Genomic DNA, 26,992 nt, shown 5'->3' on the forward strand with positions numbered 1-26,992 from the left:
GCAATGGAAAATAACAGTGAAGCAGAAAGCAGAAAGGCAGTGTAGTCATGATGAGTGTGTGGGCACTTGTAGACATAACTATTGCATTTCCTCCTGTGTGTGGGTTCCCTCTGGGTACTCCAGATTGTTTCCACCATCTAAGGTCACTCTAATTCCTCCTTAGGACTGAGTTTGATTGTGCATGGTTGTTTGTCTCCTTTGTTTCTGTGTGGCCCTGTGATGGACTGTACCCTGCAGCTGAGATAGGCTCCAGCCCCCTGTGACCCTGAACTGGATTAAGTGGGTATAGAAAGTGGATGCATGTAAAGCTTAATTATGTGGAATTCTGAGCAAACAGCTTCTTATCACAAGTGCGCCATCATATTACCTTTCTTATCGTTGTTTGTGGAAATTGGGCTTTCTGTTATCTCCTCTTAAATACCACAATGAACAGTAATTTGAGCTTTTATTTATTCCGTTTTTGTTTGCACTTGTTGTGAACGGGCACTATATAGATAAACTAATTTGAACTGAATCTGTTCCAGGGTCCCCCTGGTCCACATGGAAACCCAGGACAACCTGGACCACCTGGGCCCAAGGTGAGTGGCATTCTTCAGGGAGGTGACCTCAGGAGACCTCTACAGCTTGTGCTCTATTAAGACTTTTTTTTGTTGGGATGTTACCAGCTTACAGAATTGGCCTCTAAATCCTACACTCTTATGGAAATGTCACAGCAAATGGCATCAATTATAGCGACTGACGTGATCAACATGTTGTTCCTGAAAGAGAACAGAGTATATGCAAGTGGAGTTGAACCAAACACTGCCAGATGTGGGCAAACAATAAAGAGCAATTGTATTGCCACAGTGTAGCAGAAGAGACACAGGACGGTTGTTGACCTAAATAGCATACCTTTTTCCTGTATCATTCTCTCTGTTTTTGCCTCTTTGCACAATTGTGCTAGTCGCAGGTCTTCCAGCATGGGACCAGATGCATTGGTACAACTTAGCAAGGATGTGGGTAACCTCATGCAGATGTTTGTGGTGACTGTATTCCTGAATGACTACCACAGAGTGGCTGCATACACCATGCAATCAGCAGAAACTCATGCTGTAGGAGCAGAAACAAAGGAAAAATAGATGTTCCCCTCATCCCTCTTCATTAGTGAATTTGAAACACTTTTTTAAAATGTATACTTCCTAAATGCATACTTTCACATACTTGGTATTTATATAAGCATATTCATAGATATTAACTTTATTCATGAAAGTACGCAATGTTCAGTTTCATCATTGGACTAGTGAAAGAGAAGAGTGAGATATATTTGTTCTGTGTCACCTGCGATCATGCTTATTCATTGTGCCTTTTTAGCTCAGCTTCACTGATTAGTTATTGTGAAAGACTTGGCAACGTACTCACTATCTGTTCCATTAGACTGTATTTGTCTGCATAAATGTGGGAGTACAAAGTGTATCCAGGACCATAGTGACTGGTCGGTGAGTCAGTCTTGTTTCCCTAAAACTCTCTCAAGGGGGAGAAAAGGGATTGAGAGACTCTTTGTCTTAGTAAGGGAAAATGTCCCTTGTTAAAATGTGTTTGGTTACTAGGACACACACAGATGAATGTAGTTTTTGATGTTGAACTCAGATGATATGGATTAAGCACGGTGTGAAATGATGGGACTGTGTTCTTTAAACTTAGAAGACCTTGTCAGTCTGCTTCATGCACTGTTGACTGTTTTTTCAAACAAGAAGGAACTCTGCTTTTATGCTGTCGCAGAATTTCTGCTCACCCACTGCTGTGCCTTTACATGCTTCACTGGTTGTAAGTGGTAATTTGATGCTCAAAATATAGGCAGATAGTAGCTGTTTAACGTGTGTATGGACAGCTGTGGTGGAGACTGTGTTAAAAGAATGGAGGCCTTATGCCTGTTTGTTGCAGCTACATATAGGTATTGTGAGGAATTTGTTTAAAAAAGAAGCTTAACATTGTATCATCTCTGAACTTTATCAAAACTATTGTAACTGTGTATAGTTGGATGATTTCTTGTGTTGACAACAGTTGGTCAGATAGTTATATTAAGCAGTTCCAGTCAATTAATTTCTATTCTATTTCTATTCTATTCATTATTGATATAGCACCAATTTACAGCAAATGTACCATAAATAAAAGTAAGACTCTATCCGTTCTATTATAGTCTGATTTGTATTATCAAATTAATTAAAATCTGAACAAGTCTTATTCATAAAATGCCAATTCATAAAAAGTTGCCTCGCTAAGTAATGTTACTAAAATTATGAGATGGGTGCCTCTGTAGATGCAACTCTAACTGGAGTTTGAATTTAATTTTTAAATGGCAGAACAGATTTTGATGAATCAACATCATTTTGACATGTAAAACCATGTGACGTTTGGCTGTTGGAATGCAATATTTTTTATCTATTGAATTCATTGTGTGGAGGTCAGTTAAGCTCCAGCAGCTTGACTTGTTCCACCACCTTGTGGGAGTTAAACATGTAGGAGGATAAATAAAAAAGCTCTTAAAGTTAGTGAGCTAATCTAGTTTGATAGTTTTTTCACATGTTCAATTATTCTTGTGAGAATTATATCTGCTCTGAAAAAAAAATAACTTTCTTGTTCACTTTGCAGTTATTTGAGTTGATGGATAATAATTCTGTTTTGATTCCAAAACATTTATCAAACTAAGAAGTGAGCAAACTCTTAAATACATTTAACTATGGTCTGACCCTCTTTTTGCAGCTTTTGGTCAGAGCTGCACAATATTCCCAAGGAATTTTGAATATTATTCCCTACATAGCTTGCTGTAAATTTGGTTCACTATCAAGGTTTCAGCTATGCACAGCTCTCCTGACCTCATTCAACAGTGCTTTTATTTGGGTTTAATAGTTACTGTTATGTAGGTTTTATTTTAATTTTTCTGTTCTGCATCACCAAACTTCTAAACTACAGCTGTCAGACAGCCACCTTTGCCTTATCCTGTGAGTTACCACAATGCACGAGAGATTTCTTTCTCCTCTTAATGATATAGTGCTTTCCAACTCACAAGGTGGCAAATCAGCCTTTAATCATCAGTATTCCTCCACAACTCTTAAGCTGGTAGATGTTCTTTTGTTGCTCTTCATTGAACATTTTGTATTGCATAATAGTGAATGTTACTGAAAATTACTTTGAAAATGTCCAACCTTCCACAAAACAAATTCGTTTTTGGTTTTACCCCTGCAAGAGCCCAAGAATGGTATGAAGAAGAAGGTGATTAAACAAAAAGAAAGTCTGTATGCAGCAAGTGATCAACTGTCAAAGTTTCATGGTATTAATTAGCATTTTTATCTCACTCTCCTGAATTGTTTCACTTAGAATAAAACATTGTTAAATATTGCAATGTCAGTAAGTACAAGATTAGAAATGAATTTGAATTCATTAAAGGTCTCTGACCTTGTGACCCTGTTTCTGTGCAAGGGTTCAAAGGGAGACCCTGGACTGTCTCCTGGCCAGGCTCCACCGGGCATGAAGGTAAGAAGTCTGCCTTGGGTTATATCATGTCCCCTGTTTTACTCTCTCTGTTATGACATCCATGTCAGTGATATGTTCCACTGGTAGGATCAGTGATTTCATCAAAATATTTTGAAAAGGATCCTAAGATGTTGGGGCAAAACATACTGTATAAGTACTTATAGATATTATTAATGTATTTTTTAACAAACCTGCATTTTTCAGTCATCATTAAAGTTTATCAAATAAAACAGTGTCAGGATAGATATTTTAGAATGCTTGAGTTCTGACTTGTTTCTGCTTCCTTCTCATTTTATTCTTCCACTTTTGTGAATTTCTTCTTTCTGCCATTCTTTTACTACTGATTTGCATGGTTTCATAACAGCTGTTTTCTCTTACTTTCCATCCTTGTTCCATTTTCTTCCAAACATCATCACAGTAATAATTTTTAGTAATAGTAATAACTAATTACAATCCAAAAGCATATTTTCCCATCCAAGTTTAAAAGCTGTCTGCACTCACAAAAAAACCCTAAAAAATATATATCAGAAATGACTGAAGAAATAGTATGACTCTTCTAATTAAAGATCCTCCATAATACCCACACAGTATGCAATCTGCATTAGACATTATGCACAGCTTTTGTATATTCCTTAACCTGACTGGATGAAAGACCACTATGCTCAAAGTTCTCCACTGTGTTGGAAAGAAAAACATGTGTCAGGAACCTTGTGCTCTGTTCTGCATTTCCACTGACCACTACAAGGGTGGGAACTCTGTGGTAGACTCCTCCTAAGTGCATCGTGATAGAGCAAATACACCGTTTTTTTTCCTCTTTCCAGGAGGCCGCAGATGTTTTAGAGTGGTTTTGCATCTTACTTATTCCCAGCTGGACCTGAATTATGTAAAAATCACTGAATCTCTGGAGCTGATGCTCTGATATTGTGTTGGTCACGGTTTGCCTTCTGTGTAGTCAGGGCTTTACTTCTGTGGTCTTTTTTGTAAACAGAGCACCATTTTCCCCTCTTTTTGTTTTGTCTGTATTAACATATCTGTCTCCATTCAACTTTTCACCTCACATCCTTTCTGATTTTTCAGCATAGCCAGTCATTTTTAAAATAAATACAGTCGATGGTAGATCCTGAGGTACAAATGTGCTTTTGAAATGTCAGTCTCAGTCACTCATGAGTAATTCACCACTATTCTTTTTACAATGAAAAAATTATTTGCAACTACATAATGAATACTATTTTGAACCATTGTCATGCTATTCATGAATTGTCTGAGATAAAAAAAGGACTAAATGGAAAAAAATTTTTTTATTAAATTTATTTGGTGATATGTCATTTCTACAATTTATTGCTATGTCTTTATTCAGTTAAATCAGTGAGATTAAACAAATGCTTTTTTTCTTTTATCTCTTTTATGGCTATAATCACTTTATGACACTGTAATTCCACTCTCTTTTTCATTTGTTTCATTAGGGGGACAGAGGTCCACCTGGTCTCCCTGGACCGAATGGATTTCAAGGCCCACTGGTAAGATGTTCTTTTTTTAGACTGCCAGTTATTTAAACAGTAGCTGATGTCGAAGCTGAAAAATCTAACAAAAATCGAATGGTCAAATATTTTATTTTTAAAACAGTGTATGTCTTTTTTTCCCTTGATATGGAAATATAAATATCTTTGAATCCCCAATTTGTCTTGATAGGAGGAAATATATTGTTCATACTTTATTCAACATATTCCCTGCTGTTGTTTTTATTCTTCCAATTTATCCCACAGTACGCTATATACGCTAATACCTTTATCTTTACATTTTTTGAATGTGTGTGTTGCTGCTCCTCTCGCTCAGTCAGAGCTTCAAAGCAGACTTGTAGGATGTAGTACTGGCATGTTTAAACTTGATGCTGAGGTTCAGGTCAAAGGTTTTCTAAAAAGAGGAAAGACACCCAGCCCAGGGCCAGGGTGGTCAGTGATATATTCAATCCTTTAATATATATATCCTATATATCCTATATCTTCAGATGGAGGTCTCTGCCATTCATCGTCTGTCTAGCAGTGTGGATATCTTTATTTTATACTTTTATTGAAACGCTTAATTTGGTCTCTGCATATCTGGCCTTAACCTTGCCTCCCTGGAGGCCACACCAGTGTTTTCAGTTTCTGAATCCAATATACTCAGCACATGAACTGTGCCCCAATAGGTATTTTCAGAGGAAATGACTGGCTCAAGGTCTATACTTCTTACCCCCATGTGGGCCTGTTTATTGAGTGTGAAGGTTCATATGTCACAACCTCGGAAGAGACTCAATGGCACTGTTCAAGAAGCTCTCTCACAGCCACTAGATACACTGACCTGTCCCTGACCTGATCTCATGTTCTGCAGCTGTAAACATCTGCTGTTGATAATCAAGTCAAATGAAAAAAACAAAGGTTTAAAGAAAAGAAAGCATGATTTACTGAACAATAAATCCTGTTTAGGGAATAATAAAAAGTGCCTCTTCAATTAAATGTGGGATTTGGCGTTTTCACAAAATAGACTTTGGATTAAAATGAGACAACTTCTCCTCAAAGAATCCTTTCACTTCTTTCAGTGTTACATGCACATTATAGAGAAGGTTTTTATGTTTGATTTGAATCCTTTTTATGGGTTAGTGTACTGGACGAAGACAGACATAAGTTTTTAAAACAGTTTGTCAAGACCCTAAATGGCACAACGACTGCTGCACACCATAGAGAAAAAAAAAACAAGTAATCTAATTTTTAAAAGTTATTTTCTTTAATAGATAATTACATAATTAAATGATACAACATAACACACGCTGAGGTTTTGGCTTCTTCCTTAGCACTTTCCTATTAAAAGTACAGTGCCCAGAATATTAAGAGTGTTATTGCTCTCAGTCTCTTCTTTAGTATTGAAACTAACTTATTCAATACAGGGTTAATGGGTTCAATCTTTATCATTTTAAAAACTGACCAGCAAATGTATATTAAATGGCAACCCTTACATGCTTGAGACTTTTCAGTCATTGTTAGCCTAATGGTGTCCAAAATCAAATCACCCAAGTTCCAGAATTAACTGTGAAGTTACACTTTCAGACTAGGAACAGAAGTCTGTCTGCAGGTGAGAGGATCAAGAACAATCCAAATACCCTTATAATCCCTTATGTATACCATCAAAAGATTGACAAACTGAATTGGGAGGTTATATGTTTTTATATTTTTGATTACTTTACTGTTGTTATTTCTTGTTTTCTGCACTGTTAGTCATGGTTGTGTCTTGTTCAGTTAGTTTGTTGGCCCAAAAATTAAAAATTGTAAATTTGTTACATTCAGGTTCCTCCAAGGACAAATCCTTATGACTTTAGCAATCCCTTCACTTCCACTCTTTCGCCACTGTGAAGTTTTTTGTGAAAATTTGGACAATTAGTGCCAGTGTTGACTTACAGGCATGTGGCCTGATTGTAGTGCAAGTGTGGTTCATTGCTGCATTGCTATTGGCTGCAATATCCTCAAAAATCTTTTTGTATAATTTTCAAGGGTCCTAAAGGTTATCCAGGTCCACCTGGACTGCCAGGGGAACAAGTAAGTAGTTGTTCGTATTATCAAAAAGAATTGTCTGTATTCCATCAATGCAATTCCTATTTGCACTGATGTTGTACGTTAATGAATCAAAAGTGCTACACCCTGACCGTCCAAAAACACCCGTAACACAGTAAATATGTACACATTCTCAACCACAAATACATGTCATGGCTTGAAAGATAACTTAACACTCTTTATCAACAGTAGGTGTAAGTTGAGAATGTTTTCTCTTTAAAGAGAAATGGGCAAAAATGCCACAATAAGGGTAAAATAAGTGTTACATGCTGGGAAATTTCCTAAATGGGGTGTTACTAAGTGGTAGCTTTGCAGGGAGTCCAAAGTTATGTTTCGTAAACATTTCGATACTTACAATATAAAAGTACTGTATAAAGATGAACTTCATGCCTTTTGAAAATGAGATCATAATGAATCTGATTGGCTATTTACCATGACAGAAGGTGGAGCAAAACTTAGATCCCACCAAACATATCCATATGCACACAAAAGACAAACAGCTTTCAGGCATCACAAGGCAGTTATAATCAGCCTTCCTTTTATCCTTTGTTTACCCCCTTACCTTGATTGAAACACTACCTAGCTTGTCAAAGTGCTAACAAGTAATGAGCACCATTAAAGGTGGATGAAAAAGGGAGACTGTGAGGGAGTAGGCGGGTTGGAGGTTAGCTGGAAGCTACAGTTAGGTGACAGAATTGTCTGGAATGAACAGTGCTTGTTTTATTCCTGCAGGCTGTTCTGGTAGAAGTCTGTGTTTCTCCTCTTTCACTTTATCCATCCACCTAATCTCCCCATTCACTGTTCATTCACTTTGTCTCTATCCCTGCTTCTCTTCCTTTGCTACAGGGCATACTAGGACCTCCTGGGGAAGCTGGAGCAGCAGGTTACCCTGGCAGGCAGGTGCAGTGAAAAACACAAACATAATTTCTCCATCAATCCTAAAGTCTTCACTGCTCTACCAAAAAGCACAAAAAAGTACATATGTAATACAGTCTGCTCTCTGCTGTCCTGTACACATTACATCTTTATGTTATGTGGACCCAAATGGTAAAAAGTTTTTTCCCATTTCTTTTCAGTAAAATGCACAAATTGCTGATATTGCTTTTTTTTTCATGATGATGTTTAATGTTCACATCATCTATGAATTTTGAAAAATGGAAGTGAGGGAATATAGGTTGAACTCCTAAAGTGCTGTATTGCATTTTGCCTTCCCAACCTCACCAAAATCAATTCTTTCTTGCAGGGCTTAGCAGGCCCACAAGGAAGCCCTGGGCCTAAAGGTGTCCGTGTAAGTAAAAGTAACTTTCTACTTTCATTTTCCCGCTTTTCTTCATCAGCTCCAGATTGAACACCTTTTTTTCCTGCAAGCATTAAGAACATTGTCAAGCCCTTACTGTAGAGATGGAGAGATTCATAAGGCTCTGACTTGTATTTTTGACAAACTGCCTGCTTGTGGGGGCTCGTATGACTCTGGGTTGTCCCTTTGAAGACTGACTCATTCTCCTAACTATGGGTCATTCCTCAGAAAGGAATGCCCCAAAACAAGAGAACAGAGGGAAGAGAAGAGGAGGGTAGAGAAACAGATGGGAGAAAGTATGGAAGCAAAGGGAAGGGGGTCAAATGAGCTGATGAGAGAAGGGACTTTTTGTGGAACATTAAGAAAGAGGATAGCTGGGATTACTGTGTCAGGTTGAGGCTGGCATGGTGAAAGGGAGCCACACAGACAGACAGGGCTCTGATAAGGAGTGTGTGTGTATGTGTGTGTGTGTACATGAGAGAAAATGAGCGAGGGTGGGACAGGGATGCACAAATGACTCATAATTACTTACTAAATTCCAAAGCAGCTGACAAAAACACGTAAATGCAGAGAAATGGGATGCATAGTCTATCTATCTATCTATCTATCTATCTATCTATCTATCTATCTATCTATCTATCTATCTATCTATCTATCTATCTATCTATCTATCTATCTATCTATCTATCTATCTATCTATCTATCTATCTATCTATCTATCTAATATTATAATATGGTGATATATATTCAATATTAAATTTTTCTCAATTTTAGGGTTTCATTGGGCCCCCTGGAGTTGCAGGGCCACTCGGGCTTGAGGGGGAGAAAGTGAGTGATCTTCATTTTATCTTAAGCTACTTTTAGATGTAAGACTCAAGCTGTCGAAATTAGAAGCCTGCTGGTATGACCATTCTTCCGGTACCCCATTCAACTGGCTTCAATTTTCTTTGTTGCAAATAGTAACCATTAGACACTGGGCTGAGACTGGGCTAAGACAAGTCTAAAAGAATAACACAAATGTAGCTCATTACAAATACTTGTTAGTGTGCTCATTTAAGATTAAGCCATTTTCCAGGCTGCAGGTTTGCACTGATAAAATAACCATTTCATAAATGCAACCCAATACAATCACTGAAATGGGACCTTTGGGGATTTAAGATTAGCAGGTCACACATTCCTTATGAGATTCCATTTTCAAAGAAATCCTCGTGTTTATGGCTTTATCATAGTTGTCTGCACATCAGTTTCTTAATTCAATGTGACCAAACAGTTTGTGAATAGGTTGCAATAAGAATATCAGTGAAACTCCATATGATTATCCAAACAGGTAACATTTAAGGCAGGACTTTATCTAGACTTTTTTCAAATAGGTGGCTATATGAGATGAGAAGTTCTTTCTTCATCCTTTCCCTTAGACAGCAGAATTTTCTTACTTTCAGTCCATCTACAATTTACACCATTTCCCTTGTTTCAGACCTCAGACTAATCAGAGTTAATCTGTCTACTTTTTTCTGTGTTTCTAGGGCATTCCTGGTCCTGTTGGAAAACCTGGCCCCAAAGGAAGACATGTAATAATGAACCAGCCATATCTTACAAGCTATTTAGCCAATTTGGGTGTCATTGAGTATTATCTGCAAAACGATGCATTGATTTTAAAATAATTGTAAAAAATAAAAAAATTATAGTACTTCCTCATAACACAGAAATACTTGATTTCTACAAAAGCTGCTTTGAGTGTGTTAAATCAGGACAACACTGGTTAAATAGTGCATAGTAAGAAAGATTAAGTGAGGAATACTACATACAAAACAACAAACAATTGAGGATGTAGATAAAGTGCTTTTTGGACAAAAAAAAAATAAAATAGAATACTGTTAGACAGATAGAGATACATTTTCTGGGTTGGACCCTGATGCTGTGAAAATGGAATGTTTTTAAAAACAAGGCTTACTGCGCTGGGTTAACATTGCCAAGCGGGCAGAAAGCCCAGTGTCTGTTTTATGCAAAGTTTTTAAGCAGAACGATAATTTCTAGCTAACGCACGTCCAGTCTTGTTTCATTAATTGTGCACCAGTTTAACATCATGACCATGAAAAGGAAATAAGGACCAAATGTCTTGCCATTTTCAAACATACAGAAAAGACTGGATGCCACGACTGAAAACAGAGAAACTGATTAAATGTAGAAAATGAGTGAACTATTTATTTCTTCTACTGAAATGCTACAAACTACAGATAGAGGGAAGAATTAGAAATGTATACCTTGAAACTTGTATAATAAATGTGGATGTCCGTTTCCTACAGGGTGTGGTGGGTGATGTAGGGGAAAGGGGGCTTCCTGGTCCAGATGGCAACGAGGTAAGAATTATTGTGTGCTACTTCACTTCTTGAAATCAGCTATCTTCTTAGGTTTGTTTGTCCGACATATTATTCCGTCACTATCTACAAAGTTTGTGTTTCTCTGCTTGTTACTTGCCATATTTCTTTGTTCAACCTTTTCAGATTCATGTGCTAACTATTATTCTTTCTTCTAAGTATATTACAGAGCATTCTTTAGTTGTTGTTTTTCCTCAATGATGACGGTCTTGGCAGTATAAAATGAATCTAAAATAAATTCGCTGAGAGTCTTTGTAATGTAGAAAGTCTTTTTTTTTCAAACAAAACCATGGCAATCAGGAATGTTTTTGTAAAAATGTTCGGTCCTGTGTACTGAGGATGTTGCTATGATGTTCTACAGGGGCCTGCAGGTGGGATTGGGATTAGCGGTTTTCCTGGTCTGAGGGTGAGTCTGAAATGTTGGGATGTTTTGTTTGCAATGTTACATTTCCCATGCAATGGCAGCCTGGATATTTGTATTTTTTTCAAGACCACAGCTTCAAACTGCAAAAGATAGTTCTGAACATATTTGTTGTTGACAATATACTGCATGCCGTGTTCAGATCTACCATAGTTTCTGGTAGAGTCTATATAGAAATTAAGAAAGATTTGGTCTTTTTTATGGTAGTGGTATGTTTATCACTGCTCATCATTGCCGATACTTTCATAGTTGATTGCAAAGGTTTATTCCATACACGTTTAATTTTTGGCCACTAATAAGGCTGTGATTAATCTACAAGCACTAAACTGGATGATATTCAGAGTTTAACACAGGCTGAACATGTTGAAAAAATGCAGATGTGGGAAACAAAGCCTGGCTGAGATGTATCAAAGAAATGCATAAAGTGGCAGATTTACAGATAGTGAAGTTTGAGTGCTTTTTGAATTGCAGCTGTACCATTATTGATACAGCGTTTAAAATCTTTTACTACTGATCAAACTCAACCTCATCACCAGTATGTTTTCTTTTTTATTCTTCCAATCCTGACCAGTAATTTTTGTTTCTTATTTGTCAATCAAAATCACTGGTTGGAACAGAAGTATACTTTTTTATCAAAATTGTGTTAATCCAACTAAAACTTCAGCATGTAAAGGTTTAATTAGACCCAAAGTGGCCTATGCTTGGCTCAGTAATAGAAGAAGTCAGTACACAGAAAAAGTCGGTAACAACTCATCTCCTTTGTGAAGACAGTAAAGGCCACAACACATAAGAAATGTACAGAGCAGTGTAAAATTCACCTGTCAACTTTGTACTGATTTTCCACTGGCTGGTGTGTTGGTTAGCACTGTCGCCTCACAGCAAGAGGGTTCCTCGTTCGAATCCCGACTGGAGCCTCTCTGTGTAGAGTTTCATGTTCTCCCTGTGAATGCGTGTGTTCTCTCCGGGTACTCCGGCTTCCTCCCAGTGCCCCAAAAAAATCATGCATGTTAGGTTAATTGGAGTCTCTAAATTGACCCTAGGAGTGAGTGTGTTTGTCTCATTGGTGGCCCTGTGATGGACTAGGACCTGTTCAGGGTGTATCCTGCCTCTTGCCCAAAACAGCTGGGATAGGCTCCAGCCCCCCCGCAACCCTGAGTTGGATTAAGCAGGTATATCAAATGGATGGATGGATGGATGGACATAATGTCAGTTTACCAGGGGACTCAGGACACAGATGCAGGGTCGTGTGGGATTCAAAGGTTTTTATTATTTAAAGCCAGAACACAGGAATGCAGGGCGATCTCCTGGCCGCGCAAAAGAAAAAGGCTAAAAAAAACCTAAGCGCTCTTCTCTGTAACCTAGTGGAGGAAGAGCGCAGCTATGAAAGGTACAAACATAAAACTCTCCAACTGGGAGGAAAACAGAAAGCCTATGAACATTAAACAAAGCAAAGTCCTGCTCTTCTAACGAGGCGGAGTAAAACGAAGACGCACTCTGACCAAACAGAGGCTCTATAACGATGAACTTAAAACTCTCCTTTAACGGAGGGGACTATGAAAAGTTACAACAAAAATCACTATAATCTATAAGACAAGATAGCACTGCAGGAGGATCGCTCACTGCAGGCTCATGGAAACTGGCTGAAAGAACAAGACAAAGGCCTGGTAATGATGCTCATGTGGTGAGACAACATACTGGCACAAGACAAGGGAAACGCAGACTATTTGAACACATGAGGGACCAAGGGGAACAGGTGGAAACACTTGGGAATCAGGGAAGACAATGAGACGCTTGACACAGGAGGAAGGGCAAGATACCTGAAACGAGAGGAGAAGGTCAGTGCTTTCAAAATAAAACAGGAAATGACGAGACAAGACATGGAACAGAACATAAACCGTGACACATAATATGGAAATATAAAAGCCCAATACCAATAAGCCTAAAGAGGGCATATTGATCCTTACCATAGAGTAGTTTAATATACCTGGGACAATAAACTGATTCCTGTGCTTGCCACAAAAAGCAGATAGAGTACTTAGACAAGGACAGTAATCCATTAAAATGGTTCAGTTAAGGGCTGCATGGTGGTGTGGTGGTTAGCACAGATCAAGAAGGTTTTTCCCACACAGCAAGATGAGTCCTGGTTCAAATCCTGACTAGGCATTTCTGTTTGTATTTTGCTACTTGTGCATTTGTGACATCTCTCCAGGTATTCCATCTTCCTCACACAGTCCTAAAACTTGCATTACATTAATTGATGATTCTAAATTGACTGTAAGGGTGACTGTACGTGATTGTATATTTAATTTGTGTCTTTGTTGACCCTGTGATGGGCTGGCGACCTGTCCAGGGTAAACCCTATCTCTTACTCAGTGGTAGCTGGAATAGGCTCCAGCCCCCTGTGACCCTGGATTGGATAACATAGATATAAGCAAAAAACGCTTTAGTCAAGCTATAACCGTATCTGAAGATCAAAAGTTTCTTTATTGCCAGGTAGGTTTGTACATACAAGAAATTTGCTGTGGTGTTTTGAGGCACCCTAAATGTCACAATAAACAAGAGTAGACAAATTTAGGAAAATATTAATAACGTAGTAATATTAAAGTTAGAATTTTGATAAATAAATTAAGTAAGATATATTAATGAAACAAACTAACAACAAGTAGTTGAGATATTAAGAAAGCAATTTTGAATAGTGGATATGCCCAGGATGTTCATGTACTTAACTGTTCAAATCAATTTATACACTGCCAGATGAAATCATGTTATTTTACGTTATATATAAATATATATATTTATAGCAAATAGCAAATCAGATGTATATATTTAAAAAAGCCACGTTTGTGAGTAGAAAAGACAGGGTAGAAACACAAAAACGGTAATTTAACGCCAGCAGTTTCAGTCCTCTACCAATATGTTGTGTTGGAAGAAAACACTCAAAGCCCTTAAATGTTACCACCTGCATTCTCACTCTGTTGCATTACTCCAGTGAGAAAAAATCCAGACAGCCGTAGACGTAATGGAGAACAAGCTGGTTTTTTACTGCAGTGTAATATTGTTGGAGTGTGAGTTCACAGAGACCTCTAAAACATCCAGATGTTCTTGTCAGCAAAGTTGATACAGTTGTATTTGACACATTTCCTTTGCCATCTTTCTAATCTTCATTTACACTGGTTTGTTGTTTTCTCTAAATTAGATTTTTTGGGGTTTTGAAAGGAATGACTTTGAGGAACACACCAGACATATCAGGAGGGATGTGGTTTCCTCTTCTCTTTACAACTGTCTCTATCGGAGAGGAAATTTGATGTTTTCTTAAACTAATAACATTATAATTCTGAATAAATGTTGAACACATCATCCACAGTTGTACACAGTACACATTATATGCTCATTTTATGATAATGACAATGATAGCAATTGCAGATTCAGCCCTTAATGTGAAGAAAGAGTGAACACACAAAATCTTTACAGTGCCATTTGTGGCAGAAAAGCTTTGATCTTTTTATAAACAGAATCATCTGTCTTAAGGCACAGGGATATTAAAACCTCATGTGACTAGAGTCTGTCTTCTGTTACTCTGCTCTTTAAGAGTCCTTTACCAAGTCCAAGGCATGTACATTTCATGTCCTATCCTTTCCTTTCCTTTCCTCTCTTTTTCTTCCTTCACGGACAGTAGTTTCACCTTGTGTTATGAAGCTACAGTATTCATTTGAATCCTGAGTAGTTAAACATCGAATGTGTTTTTACGTGTGAGAGAGCAATGTTTTTCTTCACTCAACTTCTTAAGTGCTGAAGGTGTTGGTCGCCCAGCGTTTTTAGAAGTTTCCTGCTGACTCTGTTTGCATTATAATTTCCTCCAACCTCATTTTATATGTTTCCAATTGTAACTGTGATGTTGCAAAGACAGTTAATTAGTCACACAATCATCCTCAGTAGCAAGTATTTAAGATGCTATTTACTTCACTAATGCTTGACACACTTACTCTGGTTGCAAATGTTCATCTTTAGACAGCATTGCCTTGACATTGGCAACATTATGGGTTGTTCTTTTCGATATGAATTCGTATTTGCTTTTTTGCAGCAGCTCTTTGCAAGCATGCCTTGTATGACAGATTATCAGAAGTGCGTAGACACCTGCCAAACATAGACACCTGCCACCAACAAGTATAGGCTATTAATGAGCACATGAGCAATGCCTACATTATTTAAAGCAACAATAGAGAAGTTTGTGAACCTTAAAATTGTGTGTTTCTGACTTGTTTTGAAGTACATTGACTTTTATTGTCAATGAAACGGGAAACTGTCCTGGATCTTTGGTTTTCAGCCCTGCTGTGCACCGTTTTGCTTTTTGGTCGCTTGACTTTTTTTTCTTTGTAAATCTTTGTGGGAATCTATATTTGATTTTTAAAGTCTACACAAGTTTGAAAACATTTTACTATTAAACTCTAAAATATAGCTGTAAATATGTTTAGCTGTGTTAATCTGCATAGGTTCCAATCAGAATCAATGGTTACAAAAATGGTACGCTTGCATTTGCATTTCATAGAAAAAGTAAGATAAAAAAAAGAGAAATAGGACTGACGTTGTCACTGATAACCAAGAAAATTGAACATTAAGAGTATAAAAGGAGTTTGACACATTGTAAGAATACATTGTTGGGATCAGCAACACAGAAAGATTTAGAGTTCTACTGAAGACATTATTGGTGGCTATTTACAGGATAATTCTACAACTTCCATGTAAAGAACATTTTTCTACATTTCTACATTTTCTACATTTTGATTATTTAATTTAAAATCTATTGGCATGCGGAGCCAAAAGTCTGAAATGTCAGTGTTTCTCACATCATACGTCGAGACCAATTTTTTTCTGTTAGTCATTGTTAATTGTCTGATCTGAATGTCCTAAGAATAGCTAGACATGTATACAAATGCTTGATCATTACTATTAAGAACTGTTGCATACATGGATACATGACAGTTGTCTGTCTGCTTGCAAAAAGCACAATGTGGCCCAGTAACACCTTCTGACCATTTTCACTGGACTCTTGCCAGTTAGAAATGAAGTTGTGGGCTGGCAGTGGTACATAGTGCAAATCCCAGACCCGGGCAAAGCGGCTGGATACAATGTCAGATCCTCTTAGTTCTGTTGAAAGATTGTGACAAACAGGAATGCACTGCGTGGGAAATAGCAGATGTTCATGCCAAAATAATGTCCACAAGGGATAGGAAATATTTGGAGTGAAAGATATTTCTCAATGTCGAGAAATAGCCCTGAGCCGGAATCAGAAATATTTTCAATGACTTTTTGATGTATAATTTCCATTGTGTCTTTTTTTTTCCACAGGGGGATCCAGGGCCTGAGGGACCACGAGGACTGCCTGGTATGGTGGGACCTCAGGTAAGCTACATATAGGCAGTTGCAGATGTGCTGGATATTTAGAAGAATACCTTGCAAGTTCATTTTTTATCTGTAAAGTGTGTTTTATCCAAGCCATAATAGGTAAGATTGATATATGTGAGAAACAAGTTTGTAAGAAATAACAAGTAAACTTGTTCCACAGTGTTCTCAACTGTCTTTACTTCCTTATTCTTTCTGTTGCAGGGCCCAGCAGGACGAGCCGGCCTGCCTGGATTGAAAGGTGATAAGGTGACCTAAATATTTATATTATTGCAGTGTATATTTGTGTAATGTCTCAGTAGTGCAGTTTATGTAACTGGACATTGGATGTAATTTCAAAAAACCCTGTTGATATGAAGCCACCAGCACAGTTTCAGTTCTATATGTTGAATAAATCAGCAAGCAGGCCATTTTACTGAATTATACATTTTAAAACTTTAAAACTATAGAAATGCAATTTTAAATGTATATATTGCAACACAGTAAGTGAGGTGGTTACATAATGTGCGGTCATTTCACCCAAAATGTTTTTGTTTTTTTTGTCGAGATCATCTGATTAGCCTCTGAATCAAAGTTAGTTTTGAAAGATATTACTGAATTGTGTATATGTATCATACGGTATGCCCCCCATGATGAAGTATGCGCTCTTATCTGTTGTCGTATTCTGATCACTGTGGAGGGGTAGTGTTGTTATATGTATTTGTAATGCTATGAAATCTAGGGTGAAGTAGGACAACCGGGCGAGCCGGGAGAGATGGGGTACCAGGGTGACAAGGTGAGTCTCCCGTTGCACACTCTCAGCTTGGGTTTGTGGTTCCATTATTTGTGGCAAATAATGTAAAGTAAGATTTTTTTTTTGCAACTGATAGAACTGGAGTTTCTTATTTTCCAGCCATAACACATTTTCAGACAAAATCGGTATCTGTGGAAGAACATGGCTTTGCTATATAAAAAAGATTAATCAAAACAGTTCTGCAAGCCCAGAAATGCCTTGTGTTCACATAACTGCAGATGTTTAGACATCAATCATATGACATCATCATATAATGCTTTTCTTATATGAATGAAGCTTTGTTTGTGAACATATGCAGACATGCACTCTGTTTTATGAAAATAGACACTTTCAAAGGACGTGTAACACCATTGTAAGAGTATTGTGTTGATGTCTTTTAGGGTGCGACTGGTGCTCCTGGTCCTACTGGGCCAAGAGGAAAACCAGGGCCACTGGTATGTTTATTTGAGTGTATTTGGAAGGGTGCATGTAAAGTAAAAATGTGTTTATTTGAACAGTTGCATGCTTATGTGGTTTTGTACCATTTTACACGATTTTTCTTCAGCTTTTATGGACAAGGCCAAGTAAACAGTGAACCGCAACAAGATTGTGTCTTTTTTTTTTTTCTTTAGGCTTTTAAAATGAAGTTATTCAAATCACAGTTAAAACACGTCAGCTTTATCACACTTTGTGGGCAAAGTTCATCTCTGAGGGAACAAAGTGGAATCATTATCTTACCAGAATATCAAAAAAGAACACTGAAAACTTAAGTCATATGTTGTCTTAAGTAATTCCAATAAAGACAATGTTCACCTAGTGTAATGACAAAAGTTAGATTTAATCTAGTTCACACTATCCAGTATGAAAACTTAATTGATAAGACATTCAACAGCAAAATGATAGTGCTACTGCGGAGTTTGATATGTTTGATCTATAATGATGACCTCCGTTTTTACTGCAGATAAGTACATCAAGGAAATAGCAAAGGATGTGAGTAATTTAAACATCTGTCACAAAGACCCAAAGCAAAACGCCTGCAAGGGTGATCTGTTCTGTGAGACAGACGAGTGACAGATGTGAAAAACATTTCTCAAAACACTTTGTCTGAACTGCCTTCAGCAACCGATATGTGCCAAAAATGAAGTGAGATAAAGAAAACAGTAAGAAGGATTAAGCAACTCATGACTGACAGACATGAATTGAGCTTTAACGCACATTAGCATTTAAAGAATACATAGAGCATCATATTGTGACTGGTCTGAGCTTAGCCTGTCCTTCACTTATTATGAGTGCAATTACATCGTTCTTAAATAGTCTAAAATGGCTTCAGGAATGTAATGAATGAATTACGTTGTTTTTTTTTGGTAAAAAATGCATTGTGCATGCATTGTCATTCTGCATGCATTGTCTTGTGAACACAATGAGGTACAGGAACTGTACAAGAAAAAAATTAAAGGTTGAAAATAATTCTTACCCATCTTTTATTTTTACTGTACTTCCATCAGGGTAAAATTGGAGAAATCGGGCCTCAAGGACCACCTGGGCCTCCAGGACCTGAGGTAGGAAATACGTAGAAGTTTTTATAATCACCATATTCAATTTGGTGCTTGCTAAGTGTTAAAGGGATGCTAAATGGTTAGTTTATAAACACCCCATTTTAAACTTGGACCTCTCTTCCTTGAAATCAAACAGAATTTTCAGAATCCTACACAGTGATTATATTCAAGAGTACAAAAAGGCTGATTTTATGTGTAAGTTACTGTTCTGCTGTCAGAGCAAAAGTATCTGAACGTGTGATGACAACTGGATCTCATCGTTATGTTTATTATCCCCATACCCATGCTCGAACACTGGCTGGTGTCAACTCAGCCGATGTGTAAAGGTTGCAGTCGAAAACCATTTAGACCACATTTGAATTATATGAACCCAGGGAAATACTAGCAGAAGGAAGTGTCCCTGTGGAGAAATACAACAATGGGCCACCCACATCTATTGCATCACAAGACATTATTGAAAGGGATTTCTTTGGTATCTCTCTGCTAAGTCTGACTCTCATTATTTGTCTCTGTCCCTGCATACAGCACACTCTGTTTTCAGAAACCTTTACAGAGAGCAAGTCATGTGAAGAGGATACTCATGATCGCATTACCTGAAAAGAATCCATTGCTTTCAGTTAAAAAGCCTCAATCACAGAAGCAGTGTATTAATGCTGTCTTGAACTAAGCAGTTTAGTTGTAGTGACTTAAATTACGAAAAATATGCAATTTATCTTTTATTAATAGGATGTTATTTTCTGAGCATTGCTTTTTAACTGACCTGGACAGGTTTCCTTTTTCTTTAAGGCCTTAAATGTTGTTTCATTGTATAAAATGTTGCTGTGGTTACATAGTGGGACGAAAAGAAAAACATTGTAGCACACTAAGAAATGTTCAGGATAACGATTGATAAAAAAGACAGAGATCAGAACCAGACATTAATACTTATCTGATACTGAATTCATCATGTCATCACATGTTTAGTAAAGGGAAGATGTATTGTAAGCCATGCCAGACACAGACACAGCTATGAAACATGATCACTTTTCTGTATTCTCATTTCCATGTCAGTGTATGAAATGTGATGTGCAAAAAGCCAAAGTAGTACCTTTATGGCTGCTCCCGTTTAAGATTAGGATCGCATGAACAAATTAGAGAGGTACTAAAATCACATCCAAATAATATCACAATGCTGCACATATCTCAGGTTTTACCTACAACTTAGGTGGGTATCGTTATGGTTGAAGATTAATGCAATGTAATAATGTTTTCAGTGGAGTGTTTTGGTAATACACAGTCAAGAGCATCATATGTTTTTGGTGACATCAGTTTGGACTTTGTTGGACTAATTTTACCATAAATTTGTCTATACACCCAGCTGTCATTTGGCCAGAGGTGGGGTACACTCTGGACAAGACACATGACCATGCATGCTCACACTCACTCCTAGAGACAATTTAGATCAATCTGAGATGCATGGACGGAGCTGAAGTATCTGGAGAGAACCTATGCATAGAGAGGGAGAACATCCAAACTCCTAGATGTAAAACCTTTACTTTCCTCCTTTACCCATCATATTAACAGATCAGCAATAATTATTACAGTCCTTGCGGTGGTTTTGAGTCCTGACACTGAATTGTAGTCTTTCATAGTGTGTTTCATTTAAAAAATACTGCTTTACATGGTCACACTGGTTTACTATGGGATTTAGTTAATTATAATTCACTAATTATTGATTGATAGAAATATAATTGGAGAATAAGGCATTTGAGACAAGGGCAGTGTGGTAGTTTGCATCATCGACTCACAGCAAGCGGGTTCCTGGTTCGAATCCCAGCTGGCGCCTTTCTTTGTGGAGTTGACATGTTCTCTGTGTATGTGTGGGTTCTCTCCAGGTACTCTGGCTTCCTCCCGCTGCCCAAAAACACACATTTCAGGTTATTTGGTAACTGTAATTTGACCCTAGGAGTGAGTGTTTGTCTCTATGTGGCCCTGTGATGGACTGGCGACCTGTTCAGGGTGTACCCTGCCTCTCATTCATCGACAGCTGGGATAGACTCCAGGCCCCCGCGACCCTGAGTTGGTTTAAGCGAGGATAGAAAATGGATGGATAGATGGCATGTGAGACAAAATCAAGTTTATTAGTTAGCTACTATAGTTTATATGATCCATCTATTGTGTTTGAACAGTACAAATATTTTATCCAAAGTGTTATTTGTTCTGCCATTACATTCCAGCAATCTCTACTCAGTATTAGAATAAAAACAACTACAGGTGTCATTGTATCATTGTTGGTGCTTCACAGTACATGAACAGCATTAGAAGATTTTAGGACATGCTACACTCTGGAGTACAGTGTGACCAAAGGTTACCACAACTGAATCACAGCTAGTAGGACTACTATTTTCCGTAATGAAGGACTCCTTTATGGCAGGCATGCCTGAGGATATTCAGGCTCTTATCAGCTTGGTAGCAATTCATCACTACTCTTTAAATAATTTTCAATAAGTCCATCCACTCTCAAGAAAGGCTCTCCTTACAGTATGCAGTATACCTTCACTGATTTGTCAAGTAGCTGTTGCTGTGGTACGTTTACCCATAAGTAAGCCAATTTTAAACTGGCCTTTTTAATTGAGTATAACATTAACCTATTTTCTAACCTGATGCAAATATATAATAGTAATATACAATGATAACATTGTCTCTACTCTACTTTTGGAAGGGGTTTCCTGGGGACATTGGAGTTCCAGGGCCTAACGGCCCTCCTGGACCAAAGGTATTATCTTTCGCCATCAATCTTCATCAATCATTCTAATCATGCACTTCATCCAATGGAATTCATGCTTTGTTTCAGGGTTTGCAGGGTGCAAGAGGACCCCAAGGCCCGCCAGGGCCAAAAGGAACCCAGGTGAGATAGTTTTACCCCCAAACTTATTCTATACATGTCATACATACATACAGCTCATGATTCATTGTCAAGAGTTTGTGGAAAATGTGACTCACGAAAAGATTTCCATGTCATCATTACAGTACAGCAAGATTTATTAACATGGTGCCTCTCATTGTCATATCTCAATCATTTGCAGTGCATATCAGAGTTGAATATTTTTTTCCCTGCACTATCTCTCGGGGCATGTTCCACCAGGTGAAGTCATGATTTACCATCGGGCGCTTATAAAAACAAGGCCAAAAGTTTTTCCAGTCCTGGAAAAAAGAACAGAAGCCTTTGGAAAGTGCACAACACGCACTTTTGTTTTATACTGAATGGTACAGCACTGAGTTGGCAAACATTCACAAAGCTTTTGAGTTGGCCAATGACTTGAGAGACAAGATTTGGTATCTAAAAGCATGGAGGTGGAAACTAATAAACCACAGTTACTTGTGTGCTGTACTTCAGTAAGACAATACTGACAGCTGCAGTCGATGTTGTGGGTGAGATTTGGCTGTGGCTGGAATGGGCGTCAGCACCTATCTTCATAATATCTTCAGCATATTTTGTTACTGTAGAGTGGAAGCTTTTGACACATTTTTGACACATAACATTTTCTAATGCACAATTAATGGTTTATGCATAATGTTCAGTGTTCCATCTATATTTATTTGACAGCAGGCTTTCATATACCTGTAGTTTGAAGTGTTTAATTCATGTACTTATGTTTGCAAATTTTTCTGTTTGATCAACTATACTTTGCTTCTGTAGGGTGATGAAGGACCACTCGGCCCACCTGGCAGCTCTGGCCCTGTTGTAAGACTTTGAAGCTTCACATGCTAAAAATATTCAAATACCCACAGATGCACATGCTGAACCATAACAGTTTGTTTTTTTCCAATGAAAAAAATTACTCAGATGGTCCATTAGGGAGTACTGTGATAACCACTTCAATATCTTTTGATCATTACTCTGTTTTTAGGGGAGACCTGGAAGAAAAGGCTACATAGGTGAACCTGGCCCTGAGGGTTTAAAGGTGAGAGTGTTTTCATAATGTAATTATTGGCATATCAGGGTTGTGACTACGTAAAACTTTCAAATAAATGAAGAAAAAGCAACGTGTTGTTCTCAACATTGTGTAATTATGGGATGTTTCTGGACTTCATTATTCTAAATTATGATTTAGTGATTATTTCACAGTCCTACTGTCTCCAGTTTTCTGTCCCACTAATCTTCTACACTGTGCTATAAAGATGATTTTATTTAGAAGAGATAAATATATTTTCTAAGGCCATCATGATAGAGTACATGATGAAACCACAAATTATTCACAGCTTCATGCAGTTAATGTGCGTGTTCCTTTTAAAAGTTTTAATATCCTGTAGACTGCATGATGCAGGGCAGGATGGGTACTGGAGTCTCTTTAATTACAACAGTTAATCTGTACGCTGTTTGATGTTTACTGCTTGCAGGGGGAGACGGGGGACATAGGAAGCATTGGAAAAATTGGACCTCAGGTAAGTCCACACTTCTAATGACACTCCTAGCTATCTTGGAGTCGATTAGAAGCTTTTCAATAAATCCTTATCATCCTTATTAGTGTGACACTGGATCACGGTGGGGAACTTGCTAGCTTTTTTTAATGAATTTCCCCCTCAGGGGATTAATAAAGTATTTCTGATTGTGATTCTGATTCTTGACCCATTTTTATTGCTTAGAAATATTAGGACCTTCTTTGGAAGCGCTCATTAAGGATGCATCGTTGTTTATGATTTAAAGAGAGCAAAAGTATGTTTGACTTCTGTTGTTGCCATGATTTGTATCGTATAGTATGTGCTGTCAAAGTATGACAACAGCTCAATATTAGAAGTAAAAAAATAAAACAAAAGATGTGCATCTTGGTTCATCACGTCTTTGCGAGCCAAAACATCTGTGAGGGCTGCAAAATAACAGTGCTATATGTCTGACATGCTTCAGTCAATGCTTGCACAGCAACTGTACCCTGTGGAAGGGCAGGGAAATGTTTTCCCTCATGAAAACAACTGCTCTGAACATAGAAAGTATGCTTGTCCCTCCCGGGGCCCCCTTAATGTTAATATTTGCATTCTGTGCATAGTAGAGGCAACCAAGTGGGCCATGTTGGACTGTGTTGTCGAAGTCCACATATGAGAGGCATTAAGCAGATACTGAGTAGAAGGGCCTTTGAAGCCAAACAGGAACCATGCAGCTATGCAGAGGGAAAAAAACAAAACATATGGAGGGTCTAATGAATGCTATTGCATCACTCTCTGGATAAATTAGGTGTGTAAGAAACTGAGAAAATGTTTTAGCTCAGCGTTGATGCTTTGAATCTTTCATCCACCTGTCTTCACTGAGTGCCCCTGTATTACCATGAGGCCTCCCATAAAATGTTTCAAGTTATTTTACGGGAGGTTTTAAGAGCTTAGAGCAGTTTTAACCTATTTAGATTGGCTGCTGAGAGTTCAATTTTCATGTCACTCTTAAGTCCACAACATATAAAACATTTATCAGGCAGCATTTACCAAAAGCAACTACAGGTGTGCCTTGAAATGTTATACACATGTCAACTTGTGTGCTTTGATTTTCATTTGGTTGACTTAGTGTGTTCATTAGGGGCACGTGTGAAAGAGAACCCCAATGCTTGTGTGACCTCTGCTGTATTTCTTTCCTAACTGTAAAGTTAATGGTTATATCATTACTTTAGTGATCTGGGTTGTACTGCCTAAGAAACCAGATCTCTTTTGAAAAAATACAGTTCTCATGTCAGGACCCCATCACACGGAAAACCTTTTAAAACCATTTCCTGCAGTTTTATGATACAGGGTACCACATTGTCCCACTGGATGTCCCAATTAAGAGATTTGTGGTCAATATACCTCCTGTTTCCATGCAAGCAGGCTACAACCCTTCACTGTTCAGAATTGCTCAACTGATTTACTTGCATTTCGCAGGATAATTTTCCTAATTTTATGAGAGATAAGGAACATTTTCAAGCTGTCAAGCTTTTTAAGCTATACTAAGAAATAACAAATGGAACAAAGTTTACTTTTTGGTCTGTTTCTTGTCTCTACTTTGTCTCACATGCGTACTTGTGCTTTCTTTCTCTTTTGATAGATACATATAAAGAAACATAAAGAATCTTGTAACTTCATCACTGTTTATAGCACAAACACTGGACATGAGAGGAAATATGTGATCTGGTCCACAAAGACAGCCACAATTGATCACATTGTCTTTAGTGGCTTATGGCAATGATTTGCTGTTGGACAGTCTTATGAATTACCACAAGCACACTAACAAAGTTTAAAAAATAAAGTTACAATTTTTTATTGGCCACTGAAGAGACTGGTTCCAAGTCAGAGCCCTTCTCCCAGAGGACTGATCTGGAAGTGGTTGAGTTCCTCCCATATTTACTGTACATTTACCGTACTGTGTTTTCTCCATAATAATCCTCAGATAAAGTTGTTGGCATTTTCAGGGAGCAGTATGCACTGAGTTTCAGTATGGTGTACAAGTAACATACAACTAGTAATGCTCAGTAATTGCTTTGTTGTACTCAAATACTATTCTGATATCTTGCTTGAAAGTAGTTTTTATGCACAAATCTCAACAAGACTGTAATGACTGCTAGCTTTGTTGAATAAAAAAAATGGTAACAGAAGTCAAATATCTTTTGTACATTTTTATTTGGTATTATGATTTCAGACTCGTCATCTCCTTATTGAACCATAATTTAGTGGCCAAATATGGAGACAAAATGCATGTAAAGCAAAGGTGTTATCGATTATTTTTTTCTCTTTTGATATAGATTCCATGATGACATGGTTATAATGTATCATTTTGACCACAGCAAATGTGTAAAATTCATATACTTTGATAACCTGAATCTGCGTTGTTTTAAACAACAGTTTTCTCCTGAAATTAGAAGCCCCTCCTTTTGGCTGACATAAACGTTCCAATTTAATTTGCAGCCTCTTGCATTCCAGGTGTCATGACAGCTTGGGTAGCTCACATTATGTTAAACAAAATTTATTTTACACCTCTCCTCTCTTTTCCAGGGTCCAATAGGCCTAATTGGTGTAGCTGGGGTGATAGGAGTTCCTGGTGAAAAGGTAAGGAGTGTGTTTCTCTATCATTAGGCTGTCAGAGAGCATCAGCTGCTTGCTTGTCAGTGACAGAGCCTTATAATTAAACCAATGTCAAGCAGCCTTGACTTGAGGCCCCTGAGGCCCCGGAACACATGCTTGTATAAACACTCAATGCTTTCATATCCACATCAATAACAATATTGTCAACTCACTGTCACCATTACTGCCTTTCGACCAACTGTTGGTCTACTGAAACAGGAAATGTAGGAGTATATTCAACAAAATTCAGCTTAGCAGTTGAACACATTTGCTTTTCATTTCATATTAAGGGCAGCATGGTGGTGATGTGGTTAGCACACACAGCAGGAGGGTTTCTGGTTTGACTCCTGGCTGGGTCCTTGCTGGTGATGTTTGCATGCTCTTCCCTTGTATGTATGGGTCCTCTTTGGGTCCACCCTACAGCTTTCTCCCGTCATCCAAAAACATGCATGTTAGGTCATTTGGTGATTCTAAATCGACCAATGGAGGGAGTGTAAGTGTGCGTGGTTGTTTGTCTCTTTTGATTCTGTGTTGGCCCTGTGATGGATTGGTGACCTGTCCAGGGTGTTGCGTCACTGCGTCACTGCCACGCTGAATTGATGGATGTATATAGTTCATTTTTATGAATCATAAAGTGTAATTGGTTTTGATTGCTATCATTTGAAAACGTGGTGAACTGTAAAATTTATCCTGTGCATACTATAGTAACAATACATAGGTATAAGCAATGTAAACACGTGATACTTTCTCTACATTTAAATCCTGTTACTTCCCAGCTCATTAGAAACTGTTCTGCAGTCTGTGATTGTTCTAACTGTACCCTGGTTCTTGATTATTGACAATTCTACATAAGAAAAGAAAACATTTGCCTTCTTTACCTTCCATCTCTACCTGTCCCTCCCTCTATCTCAACCTGTTTCCCTTTCTTTCCTAATCAGGCGGCCCATTCATCAGAACATATTCTTGTGATCGGAAGCATCTGCTTGTCAGATTCTTGCTTGTCCTCCTACGTTACTTCCAGAAA

At 37.8% G+C, this 26,992-nt stretch overlaps 1 protein-coding gene across 1 annotated transcript in view; it reads left to right on the top strand.

Moving 5' to 3' along the window:
- Positions 1–26,992, top strand: part of LOC140311635 (uncharacterized) — a 77,905-nt gene that overhangs the window by 20,717 nt on the left and 30,196 nt on the right. The window contains exons 6-26 of the mRNA XM_072389065.1: positions 525–578; positions 3,457–3,510; positions 4,974–5,027; positions 7,032–7,076; positions 7,938–7,991; positions 8,335–8,379; positions 9,163–9,216; positions 9,912–9,956; positions 10,692–10,745; positions 11,125–11,169; positions 16,531–16,584; positions 16,789–16,833; positions 17,306–17,359; positions 17,758–17,811; positions 18,862–18,915; positions 21,614–21,667; positions 21,746–21,799; positions 22,592–22,636; positions 22,803–22,856; positions 23,293–23,337; positions 25,900–25,953. Of these exons, the coding sequence (XP_072245166.1) occupies positions 525–578; positions 3,457–3,510; positions 4,974–5,027; positions 7,032–7,076; positions 7,938–7,991; positions 8,335–8,379; positions 9,163–9,216; positions 9,912–9,956; positions 10,692–10,745; positions 11,125–11,169; positions 16,531–16,584; positions 16,789–16,833; positions 17,306–17,359; positions 17,758–17,811; positions 18,862–18,915; positions 21,614–21,667; positions 21,746–21,799; positions 22,592–22,636; positions 22,803–22,856; positions 23,293–23,337; positions 25,900–25,953 (1,071 nt within the window). The remainder of the gene's footprint in view (positions 1–524; positions 579–3,456; positions 3,511–4,973; positions 5,028–7,031; positions 7,077–7,937; positions 7,992–8,334; positions 8,380–9,162; positions 9,217–9,911; positions 9,957–10,691; positions 10,746–11,124; positions 11,170–16,530; positions 16,585–16,788; positions 16,834–17,305; positions 17,360–17,757; positions 17,812–18,861; positions 18,916–21,613; positions 21,668–21,745; positions 21,800–22,591; positions 22,637–22,802; positions 22,857–23,292; positions 23,338–25,899; positions 25,954–26,992) is intronic.

Source organism: Leuresthes tenuis, unplaced genomic scaffold (assembly GCF_036924035.1).
Source record: "Leuresthes tenuis unplaced genomic scaffold, fLeuTen1.0.hap1 SCAF_7, whole genome shotgun sequence".
NCBI lineage: Eukaryota > Metazoa > Chordata > Actinopteri > Atheriniformes > Atherinopsidae > Leuresthes > Leuresthes tenuis.